Genomic DNA, 13,253 nt, shown 5'->3' with positions numbered 1-13,253 from the left:
TAATGTTAAAAGACTATTTTGCTCAATTTCCCAATAACCAAAAAAAAAAAAAAAAAACCCAAACTACATTCTTTAGCATCATTCCGTGTTGCAAAAGCAAAACAGCGCCATGCAATTGTTGAGAAGCTAATGTTATTTCCTGTCACGGTGTGGTCATTGTTGAAGATAATGCTGAGTAAGAAGGATGCACAATAAAATCTAATGTGTCCCGCTCTTTGAATGACACTGCATAGAAAGTCATGTCAGATAATGGAGATTTGCAGCTGAATGGCTTTGCTTTCCATTTTGATTCTGAACAAGAGTGTACATTTGTATAGGTACTGTAACTTTACTTTGTTAATACTCCTGCATTTGATTGATACAATGGTCATATTCTGTTGTGTAGTTGAACTTTTACATACAATTTAAGGCAGCAATATTAGGTTAGGTCTGCATCAGTTTCCCAACACCATATACCCCTTTCACACAGACAAAACCGGCACTGATGTGGCATTTTGGTCTGTGTGAATTGCCAGTACCGTCGCAGAGCTGTCATATTTTGTGCCGTCTCTGAACCACCCCCTTGTGAAAGGCTATGCCAGCACTGAAGCGCTGTAGTTAACATCCCACATGACTTGTATACCGGATGTGTTGGGTCTTTTCGTTTCTTTTTATTTTAGTTTTTCATATTATACGTGTATATTATTAACAGAGAGGACAAAGCGAGCACAAGGAAGTTTACAGTACACTACAGTTCTCCAGTGCCATTCATTAAACAAACAAAATATATATATATATATATATATATATATATATATATATATATATATATATATATATATATATATATATATATATATATATATATATATATATATATATATATATATATTATTACAGTATTGAGTTTAATAAGACGATTAATTAAGAGTTTATTTATTTATTTTGTTTCCGTTGCCATGAAAACGATCTGTTGACTGACAGGTTTGAAAGTTGTACTCGCGTGATCACTTTGGCTGTGTGAAAGGGTTATGACAGTATTATACCGGCATAGATTGCACAATTTTGTGCTGTGTGAATGGGTATTTTAAAGAATTTTTTAAACGGCTCAGTAGTGGCATTTGTGTGTGTTAAAGTGGTATTAGAGACGTGTGTTTTTCTTTTTTTTTTGTTTTGTTTCTTTTGTATGTTCTTAAGTTTGACCGCTTCATCAGTTTTACTCCCAAACTGGTGTAATGATTGTTTTAAAAAACAGCAGTTTATATGTAGCTACCTAGTTTGTGACACTTGAGTTTCCCCGAAATATACGCGTGCTTAGCACTGTGTAAACAATGCCTTTGTTATTGAAATCAATGGGAACGGCAAACGCTATCTGTCATATATAAACAGCGGGCCGAAATAAGCCTGTATGGTGTAAGAGGTAGATACTGTATAACTATCTCCCAAAAATGGACCATAGGATGTTTGGATTAAAAAAGACAAAGCCTGCATGAAGAAAACCTTGTACCTACAGTTAAACATGGAGCTGGTTCAATCATGGTGTATCAGCTGCTATTTCCCTCACATGTTTGAGTTGTCTGGTTCCTGCAGGGGTGTCTACATGTTGGAGGGTTGCAGATCTTGGGACTTCCTTTATAGGATTGTTTCTTCCTTTTCTTTGTCCTTAATGTACTTGTACATAGCCAATAATGCCATCCTTTCGATATTGCTTACAACACAATAGAACTAAACAGGCCAGGACAACACTTTTTCTGCTTTAGGACAAATATTTGGTGGATTTGTTCAAAATGACACAACTTTGCGTTGAGGACTTCTTAGGTTGAAGTCCTTTTGGTTAGTGATCCATGAAATGTCTCCAAATGTATGTGGGGTAACAGCTTTGACACCTCCCTCACAGAATTAAACTTCTACGACTCCTGAGTTATGCACTGAGGGAATGCCTGCTCTGGGTCTCATCTACAGGTTCCCCATCATGGGAGTCTTAAATGTAGCATGACTGCAGTTTCAATTGACATCGTCACAAAATAGAAGTTTCCTGTGTCAGTATCCAAACAAAAATCTTTACTGAACTTTGGGTCTGCCAGTTATAGACTTGAGTGCCAGCTATTACTTAATGATTACATTCATATCAAGCTAGCCTTTTTATAAACGTTTTGTTTTCTTTGTTCTCAGAATTGGTCATGGATATTGATTGACATTTTGTTTCAGTTTTCAGGTTGGAGATTTGGTTCTTATTATCCTGGATGAACGGCATGATAATTATGTCCTGTTTACTGTTGGCCCAACCTTATACTTTCTGCACTCCGAGTCTCTTGCAGCATTGGATCTCAAACCAGGTGAGTGCGGTACATTATTGGTCATATTGTTATTTTGTATTGTCATATTTGCATTGTTTTTGTTGTCTGTAACAAATATGAGTAAATAAGAACCAATTAGAAAATAAAGAACATAACTATGTTTTGATGAATACACTGATACTTTAAATGTAGTTCTGCCATTCATGTAAAGTAGTTACGTCCTGATAATTGAATTTATGTTCATATTTATTGGCATTGCTTTACAAAGCCACCTTGTTGAATACATTATATAAATACACTTCATTTTTTGGAGAGCTGGTTTCACTGTATTTGTGAACTGATCTTGCTTTGACGAATGTCCTTTTGAAGTTAATTACTGCTTTGATTTGAGATGATGACATAATTTCAGAACATTTTTCCAGGATACAAACATCTTAAGTTGGCAGTCAGGAGTTCTGGAAATATTGAAAAAGGCATGATTCTAAATGCAGGATAGTAAAACTGTTAAATTCTGAAAAAAATACTTGGTTTAAATTCTGTGAGGCCTCCGTGTCACGAAAGGTGGCTTATACAGGCTTAGAAGGTTTGACAGGGATAGGTAAGTTATATGTCTGTCGAACTTGGAACGAGTTGGTTAGTTAGTATATTAATATATATATAATATATATATATATATAGATATATATTATATCTATATAATATATTATATATATATAATATATATATATATATATATATATATATATTATCGATATAGATATATATTTCTTGGTTACGTCTTTTGACAGACTTTATTCTATATCATAATATTGTATATTGAATTATAACCTATTACTATTGTCTGTTAAGCATCAGGTACGCCACGAAGGCCTTGGGTTCTTGGAAAAGTTATGGAAAAGGAATATTGTCAAGCAAAGAAGGTAAGAACGTCTTGAAACAATATTTATATACAGCTAGCACTCGGATATACGACACTCAGGTACACATCAGTCACGTTTTACTGCCCTTATACTAAGAAACAAATCAATTCCCATTATATATATACGTAACAAATGAATGCACTTACCTATCACACGCAATTTCCGACTCCGTCACCAGTTTTCTGATAGAAAACCCATCTCTTCAGTGTTACAGTTTATTTGTTTATCTGTCATAGCCTGCATTTTTTTTCTTTTCTCACATGCCAAATCAGTCTGTCTTTATTGTGCAGTTACACAGCGCTTCCTACAGTTTCACATGACAAAATGCAGCAAAAAACAAAGCGATGTGGTAGTGTAAAACAGTTCATCATTAAACAGTTTTAGATACTGTGATGCATTGTTTTTAAATCTGTGATCTTTAGTTGCTTTTGTGCATTTTCATTTGCAACTGTGAACTGTACCAGGTGACAAGTGAACTGTGGCCTTATCGAGCACTATATTCTACAACTTTGAGTACTGACTTTGGATACTGTTTTAATTCTGGAAACCTGTTTTTTTTTTTTTTTTTTTACTCTTTTGCTAAATTACATTGCCTTTTACATTTTATGCAGTTCTGTGCATGGGTAACATTTTAATAAAATGTTGCTATTGAGTCGTTAATGGGGAACTTTACATACTGCTATAATACGTAACAGATTTAAAAGTATGCACTGTGTTACAGTCCACGTGTCGTCTCTTTTGGCAAGTGATATTTTCAGAATCATATCATTCTGAATTAAAATACTACTACTGTTGAAAATATAGTACTGTACCAACAAAACCAACTACAGTACATTTAAATGGAAGCCTACTTATTTTAAAACAACATTCTTTTAGCTATTTATTTTTGATATTCCATCTTTTTTGAGTGCCCTGAAAAAACGGACAAGGGCTGGAACAGGCCAAATGAAATAATGAGATATGCGTCACGCGTTTAACCATCACTGAAGTCACAATATTATAGGGTTGGATATGTGAGTGACGACTATATCTATTATGATGTGAATATTATTGGCTACATTTACAATAAAAATAGCATGCTGTGATAGTAGCGCTATTATTATAATTTTTTTTTTTTTTTTTTTTTTTTTTTACTTGACCCTGTCCTTTTTATGTGTTTCCAACAAACTTCTAAATACTGTGCCAATTGGTGTCATTTTATGGTAATTAAGGAGGGGCTATGCTAATATTTGGGGTGTCAATCATAAAAAGAACCATCCTGTAAATTAATTGTGCATTATATTAATAAAGGGGTTTATAACAACTTTGTTTCTGTAATATAATTCTAACATTTTGCACCCTAATTTTACTAACCTAATTGTGGCCATCCAGGTCCATCCAGGATTGTACTTTTAGCCTAGGATAGTTTAATGTACTTATTTTCTGAATGTTTGAATTACTACCAATTGTATTGAAGGTTTTTTCTTTTTTTTTTTTTTATTAAACTATGTACTGTGTTATATGTGACCCATGCCTTTATCCCTTGTCAGCAATGCAATCATCAATATCAACAACTTTACTGTAATTTGAATAACACCTTGGTCAAATTTTTTACAGCTTAAAATAAAAAAAAAAATATGTCTGGTAAAAGATTTCAAATCCATTCAAAGAGAGGTTGTAACCACTATAATTATAGTCAGAGAAGTACCTTTGTATTAAAATTTTTTGCAACAATAGGAATTGGTGCTATGATCTTGGGGACCGTAAGCACATTTTTACTAAGTGACACTGAGAGTTGTGCTTGGACTGACATTTAAGTGTTTTTATCAGCAACAGTCTGGAGGTTTGTACTTTTGACAATTGTGGTGAAGCAACTTTATGCCATTTCCTTGGTTTGCTTATTTTTTTAATTTTATTTTTTGTACTGAGTTTTATTGGCTAAGAGTTATTTGTTCTGAAGTTTTGCGATTTAGCATTGCTAACACAAAACTTGCAACTGGATTATAGTAGATATAGTAGCATTTCATTCTCAGTATGATAATGATTCTTTAGTTTTTGATGCATTTTGACCCATGGAACAAAGTCAGTCATACAAAACTGACACTGGCCTACCGCCTACAGCTTGGAACACACATTTCCAAAATGTACACAAATGTAGTACGTGACTATGATGAAGTCTAAATTCTAGATTCTGCCAAAAGCTGTTATAAACATAGCCATTGATAGCTTCATTGAGGGGTGTGTACTGTAGAGCAAGAGTTCCCAAACTTTCTTTTACCTGAGGCCCACCTGTTCAGCTGCATTAGCCACTAGGGCCCACTATTAGCACTCCTTGGGAAAATGTTAAATTGAAAACTTTTTATATGTTTAAACCTGTAACATTATAAATAAACCTAATCTGAACGGTCCTTTTCATTTGAATAAATATTGTGAAAGGTGGAGGTCACATACAGTATTCACTGAGTGAAATTAAAAACATTGAAACACTTTAATTTTAGTAATTAAAATAAATTGCAAAAACTAAAAAAACTTTTATCAAACCTTTAAATTAGGCACTTTTGTATAATTGAACATTTAACAAATGCAGTTACATTTTTCTTGGTAAAATAAGTGCATGTCTGTTATTATTCCCATTTACAAATACCTGAACAGGAATCACTTTTGAGTAAAACCAGTACAACATGCACAAAAACATGTCTTAAATCCTAATTTCTGAACACTGTGACCAAAACGTCCAGCCGTTACCTCTCACACTGAACTGTCCTGCACAAAAAAGACGAATGCACACAATACAGAGGGAAACGAGAGCCTTGCAGAAGTTACTTTTTTCGCCACTACTTTGTACAACCAAAAACAACTTGCTAAATCACATTTAGTTAGCTTGCAATATCCCCCCCCCCCCACCATTTAACCAAAAGAAAACTTATGAAAATAAATCTGTCTGCAGCAAAATTTGAATCGCTCAAAAAACTTTTTTTTTTTAATTATTATTTTCCAACAAAACATTCTAGTGTTATTTTAAGACAACTTTGAATGAGCCAGTAGTCAATAAAATGGCAGTATATCCAAACATTTTAATAAATCGATTACACCGTGTAACAATTTTTTTTTTTTTTTTTTTTTTGGTTCCTAGGTAGTAAGTGTTATTTGCTAATTGCTTATGCCTCAAAAGTATAGAAAATGGCTATTATTCCCCACAAACTTTGTTTTTGTGACCAGGACAGTGATATTTTGAAATTTACCTATTTTCCAGAACATTCCAGATAGATTCAGTGCTGAGTAAACTTGGAGTAACTTCTAGAACTTTCCAGTAATATAAATAGTAGTATTAATACAGGGGCCTTAAGCTCACCAGTTCAGTTTAGTTCCAGCTGCCTAAATGGATACATATCTGCATTTTTCTGAGATGGCATCAAGAGGCTGCAAGCATCCAGCAGACACATTTTGCTATGTCTGCGGCCAATTTATCAAGACAAGAGCAAAAAAGTACTCAGTGGAAGCATCTGCTAAGATGTGTGAGGCCTACAAGGCATATTTCGGCATGCCTGTCTGGGATCAAGACAAACCCTAGGCACCTCATTTCACCTGCGAGCACTGCAAAAAAACTCTGGAAGGTAAGATGGACAATTGTTGCTCGGAATTTTATGTTATAAAATTTGTTAAAATTTTTAAAATTGTAAAAGTTTTTAATTTTAAAATATTTTACAATTTTCAATGTTATTGAAAAAATATATCATATATGAAAAATGTTGCAAGAATCTCTTACACATTAGTCATGGGTGAAATAAATGTATTTTTGTAGGATGGTACAGAGGGGAAAAGAGAGCCATGAAGTTCGCTATTCCAAGAATTTGGCGGGAGCCCACTGACCACTCAAGCAACTGCTACTTCTGCATGGTGGACCCTTCCAAACGTCGAACTGGCAAGAATGCACCTGCTATCACGTATCCGGACCTTGCTTCATCCATCGCCCCGGTGCCACACTGCCATGAACTCCCCATACCCACTCCTCCGGAGAGAGAGCAGCCGTCTTTAGAAGAGAGCAGTAAGTCAGAGAGCGAGGAAACGTTGTAGCTGAGAAGAAACCCATACTACCCCAACCAAAAAGACCTCAACGGCTTGATTAGAGATCTTGGTCTCACCAAGTCCAATGCCGAGCTTTTGACGTCTAGGCTTAAGCAGTGGAACTTGTTGGATGAAAGTGTGCAAGTCACAGATCAGAGGATGCGTCACCAACCTTTTTCCAGCTTCTTCACCCGTCAAGATGGGCTCTGCTTCTGCCACAATGTGACCAGTCTGTTGAAGGCAATCGGAATCGCCTGTAACCAGAACGAGTGGCGCCTCTTCATTGACAGCTCATGCAGGAGCCTCAAAGCCATGTTGCTCCATAATGGTAACAAGTACCTGTCTCTTCCCCTGGCTCACTCGGTGCACCTCAAAGAGGATTACAACAGCATCAAGACCACCTGGACGCCTTGAAGTATGATGAGTATGGCTGGGAGGTCATAGGAGACTTCAAAATGGTGGCATTCCTGATGGGTCTCCAAGGCGGTTTTACCAAGTTTCCCTTCTATCTTTGCGTTTGGGACAACAGGGACACCAAGGCGCACTACCACAGGCGTGACTGGCCAAAGCGGACCGAGTTCTCTGTGTGGAGGAACAACGTCAAGTAGGAGCCACTGGTGGACCCCCGGAAGGTGCTGATGCCACCACTGCACATCAAATTGGGTCTTATGAAACAATTTGTCAGAGCTCTAGATAAGGAGTCGGCAGCCTTCAAGTACCTTCAAGACTTCTTCCCTAAGCTATCTGAGGCAAAGATCAAAGCCTGCGTCTTTGTCGGACCACAGATAAAGAAGATCCTGGAGTGCAATGAATTCCCCAAGAAGCATTCTAGCGGCTTGGAACAGCTTTGTCGCAGTGGTTTGGGGCTTCCTGGGCAATCACAAGGCCGAAAACTATGTGGAGCTGGTTGAGACTCTGGTGAAGAACTACGGCACAATGGGCTGTAGGATGTCCCTCAAAGTCCATATCTTTGATGCTCATCTTGATAAATTCAAGGAGAACATGGGAGCGTACTCGGAGGAGCAAGGCGAGCGCTTCCACCAGGATATACTGGACTTTGAATGCCGCTACCAAGGACAGTATAACAAGAACATGATGGGAGACTACATTTGAGGGCTGATTCGTGAAAGTGATTTACAGTATAATCGTAAATCTCCAAAAAACTACTCCTTTCTAAATCTTTGTAGTCATTTTTGTATTACTTTAGTATAAATACATGTTAATTTGGACAAATTTGCCCGTTTTCTCAATGGAAATAGGTAAATTTCAAAATATCACTGTCCTGGTCACAAAAGCAAAGTTTGTAAGGAATAATAATCATTTTCTATACTTTTGAGGCATAAGCAATTAGGAAATAACACTTACTACCCAGAAACAAAAATTGTGTTATTTAGTGTTACCGGTCTAACAAGATTTATCAGTTTGATTGATAACTTGATTTAGCTAATATTGAAAAATATATCAAAGTACTCAATATTTTAAATATTAATAGCTAATTAGTCACAAACATGTATCTATCATAGCCATCAATTTAATTTTTACATGAGAGTTATCAAGTTAGTATGAAAACATTACAAAAGAAAACCCATTCAAGCACCTCAAAACTCAGCCTGCGGTACAAATGCATTCAAACTCCTGCAACTGCCTTTTTTGTTCTTTATACTTTGGCAAAACTTATACTTTGGTAGCGAATTTGACATATTGTAACTTTATTAATACTGAACACACTTTTTACATATGCCAGCAGAGCGATCACATACCTTAACACTGCACTATTTTCTGTTAGCTCTGATTTGTTAATTTCTGCTTTGATTGACAGTCTGCCAGTACTTTCTTGCTACACTTTATTTTTCTAGTTACAGCTGTCACTGGCGCCTGCTTTTTGCTATTAATAAAAAAAAAAAATACATAGAATATCATTGCTCCTGCTACCCACCCGGGACTCTTGTCGCGACCCACAGACCACAGTTTGGGAACCCGTGCTGTAGACAACTCATTCCTTGTACTCAGATTTTAACTGAGAAAATGACCCGTTTTTAACCATTTATTTACCATGGATTTTGATTGCTTTAAAGTCCGTGTGTCACTAGTTGCTATTGTGCACAATTTATTATTATTTATTTACTAGTAATATGGGGATTCCATGTGTTTATTGTGATGCAGAGGAGCTTGTTTATAGTGCACAGTAAAGTGTGATGAGATCAGTCGAAGAAGACATCAAATCTAAAAGTCATTACTTCTTATAACCAGCATTTACAATTATTTCATGATCTACAGATGATAATATTGTAAACTCTTTAACAGTTTTGGAAAAGAATGTTTACTTTGCACCTTTTTTTGGAATTTATTAAGATAATAAGTGTTGCAAAGCTGCAAATAATTAAAAAAAAAAAAGAAAGAAATGTTCCAACCTAAAGCTAAGTTGATTCTTTCTAAGTTAACATCAGTGTTGTTGTTTTTTTCCTGTCAGAAAAATGGGGCAACATTTTCACTGGTATAATCTGTGCTTAGTCATGGATGCAATTGATCTCTGTGGTACAGTGGAGGGCCAGTGATTTTATTAATATTATAATTGTCAAGGATCTAGTATGTTTAGTGGATATTAATAATTACTGTATAATGTGAGTCAACTCAACAATTTTGAAAGTTAATTCTAAGATTTTAAACAATGACAATGGGTCACTATCCATTATGGCTGCTTCAGTTACAAGGATCAGTAGTGTAATTGTAGAAACTATTTAGTGAGACCTTTGGTTAAATTGTATACTGTACTACAGTGAAGAATAAAGACAGCAATTGTCTCTTTAGACCCCCCTTTTGAATAAAATACTACTGCAAAAGGGCAAGGCATAGATTCAACATGTTTCCTGTGGATTTACAATTGATTGCCATTTAAACCTAAGGCACTGACAAATGTAATGCTGTGACTGTGCATTTGTGCCATCAAAAGCATGCCCAAATCAGTATACACCCACGAATGGCTTGGAAAGTTGGCAGAAGCCAGTTAACAAGGGATTCCTGTGGAAGCCGATTTGTCTGACTGTAAAATGTTTTACAGTCACTGCGTGTTGGTGTTCTCTGCATCATTCAAGACAAAATGTCATGTTTTATTCAGTTTTTCTCGTGGACAATACACCTAGATTTTAGAATTTTGTTTTAGAATTTAGATTTTGTTAATTGGTTTCATTGGATGTCTCAATCTCAAACTGGTCAGCCATGACAAAACATCAGCAGTTTCTTTTGAAGTAGTTTTACTTTACACAACAAAAACAAAATGTTCAAGCTTCAGTATAAAAGTAAATAAATAAATAGAAAATGTGGATATCTACAAAAATAAATGAACAGTTAATTCAGCTATGATAGATTCTTCAAGACGATTTGTAGTCTTTACAGCAAACTATAGGGATTACTTTACACTTGTGGAAGGATACATTCAATTAAACAATTATTTAAATTTTAAAAGCTAGTGTTTTGTTGTCTTTATTTTATAAGTGCGTTAACACACTTCAGAATCTGCAGTAGTTATAAAATTGCTTCACTTTGAGTGGTTGGAAGCACTTGGCTTTCACAACACATCCAGTCTATGCAATAATTTTATGACTGCTGCACTCCCTTTTATTTATATACAGTGCTCCCTCACTATAAGGCTCTCGGTTATAATGGGCCTGGTATGTAACGCTCCTACAGCATGTCCTCCAATTTCCTATACTAGTGATTCATGCAATATTTCGACAGTAAATACAGTACTGGCGGTGTTCAAACTGTAAGTAACTTCTCAGTCTAACTTCTGTATCTGAACTGAAGAAAAGCTGTGCTGGCGCTTTATAACACAGACATCTTATTCAGTATTTGTTTTATAACTAAATAAATATTAGGCCTATTACGTGATTATCTTTCCTAATGTGTTGACTTTTTTTTGCTGCGAGAGGAGCTGCGGCTTTCTCCGGCAGACAAGATGCTTCAGCTTCAGTTCAGCCCCGCCCCGGCAGCCGATCCTGGGGCGAGCCGATTCCCTCTTCTCCTCTCCCGACCCGCTCTCCTTCTCGCACTTAGTTTGTTTGTCTGTCACTTCGAACTGAACTCCCGACCACCGTTTAGACAGGCTATTCATAGTTTAAAACTGTTAATTTAAATGATCCACGAGTGGGGTTACTTTTTTTTTTTTTTGTTGTTGTTGTTAAAAATATAGTGTTGATTACATGGTGCTTTAAACATAGTTAATTCACGGAAAGTTTCATTTTTGCTTCACTATATAGAGAGGGAGTTATTTAATTTTGTATTTTAGTCAGATGTGTGTTCAACGAAGTTTAGAACCTGTGTGTTTTTTTTTTTTTTTTTGTTTGTTTTTTTAGGGTCTCAGCTTTGGAAGTTAAAATGTGTTGCTTTACATTTACTTTAAAAATACATTCTGTTTAAACCCTATAATAGTGCATTACGTGTCATTATTGGTAGCATAACACTTTACATAACTAACCCACTAAATATTTTATATTTTATGTCTTCTAGGCTCAAAACCGATTTAAAGTTCCATTGGGCACAAAGTTCTACAGAGTGAAAGCTGTACCCTGGAACAAGAAAGTATAACTTCAAGACAAAAAGAACTATCATCAGATCATTGATTGTTTTGTCATTTTTCTTACTTATCTCATTTTACTCATATGTACCCTCTTTATCATAGTTCACAGTGGCAGGCAGTATAAACATGATCAATTCTTGGGCGCCCTTTTGCAGTAAGTTCTTGATTTGAAAATTTGAAAATAAAAAATAAATGTGATTTACTAATTTGCATTGTTGTCTGTTTGTTTTTTTTTACCCAAAAGACTTAGAAATGTGGACCAAATATTTTTTTTAAGGGCATGCCCTGTATATAGTGGCTAATAGCCAGACTATTTGTCTGTAAAATTAAATAAATATTTGAATGTTACATATTAGTTCTTATATTTACCAGCATTTGTCCTTTTGTGAAAAATATAATTGTCAGCATACTTTCTGTGTAATATTCAGAAAATATAAAGTTTTATGGAGGAATGTTCATGGCATGCATATTAATATATTTTCTTTAGTTTGCTACTCTAGATGAAAGTTCTAGTTGATATTCTAGATAAATACAGTTTGTTGTTCACAACAACCCAGTATAATGGCCCTCTGTTGTTACAGAAATGTATATTTTGACAGACTGACGAATCAGTCATCATTGCAATCTTTTAAATGCACTTTTAGCAAATAAAAATGTTCTCGTTGATTCAGAAACTGAAGAAAAGGCACTGTTTACAATATAATTCAGTACAGAAGCTTCCCGATATCATTTAAACATGCATATGTATAAAAGACTTTCATATTGGTGATCTTGTGTCTCATTATTAGGTTAAAATGTGATTCTACATTAACCATAAAAAGTCATAAATAACAACAAATTACTATACTGTAAAATACATTTAGAATTTTGAAACAATAAAGGTTTGAACCCAGATTGTGATACTTTGTTTTTGTTGTGTCATTGTTACACTTATTCCACTTGTTTATTTTTTTACTAAAAAGTATAGAAGTGTTCAGTCTTTAAGACAACAGAGTAAAACACGGTTTGATACCTGCAAGAAAATATTGTTGGCTTTCAGGGAAAACTTACGACATTGATTGTAATGTTCTAGATCAGATCTAGATTTGTGAATGCCAAGTAAAAAAGAGTGTATATAGGACAGACTTATCTAGTGGTTTTTACTATGAAATGGGGTGAGATTAGGCCATTGGTAAGAGTATAGTAGGATTGGACTCAGATATGTCTTGAGTGTTTTACCCTTAGGGAATACATTCAGCCAATGTAATTTGTGTATATTGGACAGTGGTTGGGTTTTTCCTTTCCAATTCCCGGTCCCTTTTTAATCGATTCCTGTTCCAGTTCCTTTTACGGCATGCTTTACTGATCAAACATATATACACCTTGTCAAACACATGTACAGATGTGGCTAAAAGTTTTGGAAGACTTTATAGAATTAACTCATTTAACTTCATAAAG

General features: G+C 35.1%; 1 protein-coding gene across 1 annotated transcript in view; it reads left to right on the top strand.

The window, feature by feature from the left end:
* Positions 1–12,022, top strand: part of rb1cc1 (RB1-inducible coiled-coil 1) — a 78,460-nt gene extending 66,438 nt beyond the window's left edge. The window contains exons 21-23 of the mRNA XM_041247559.1: positions 2,188–2,315; positions 3,126–3,196; positions 11,747–12,022. Coding sequence (XP_041103493.1) covers positions 2,188–2,315; positions 3,126–3,196; positions 11,747–11,824 — 277 coding nt within the window. The 3' untranslated portion in view covers positions 11,825–12,022. The remainder of the gene's footprint in view (positions 1–2,187; positions 2,316–3,125; positions 3,197–11,746) is intronic.
* The last annotated feature ends 1,231 nt before the right edge of the window (positions 12,023–13,253 follow it).

The sequence above is a fragment of the Polyodon spathula genome, chromosome 4, assembly GCF_017654505.1.
Source record: "Polyodon spathula isolate WHYD16114869_AA chromosome 4, ASM1765450v1, whole genome shotgun sequence".
Classification (NCBI taxonomy): domain Eukaryota; kingdom Metazoa; phylum Chordata; class Actinopteri; order Acipenseriformes; family Polyodontidae; genus Polyodon; species Polyodon spathula.
The sequence above is the reverse complement of the archived record's forward strand: the minus strand, read 5'-3'. Positions and strand labels throughout refer to the sequence as shown.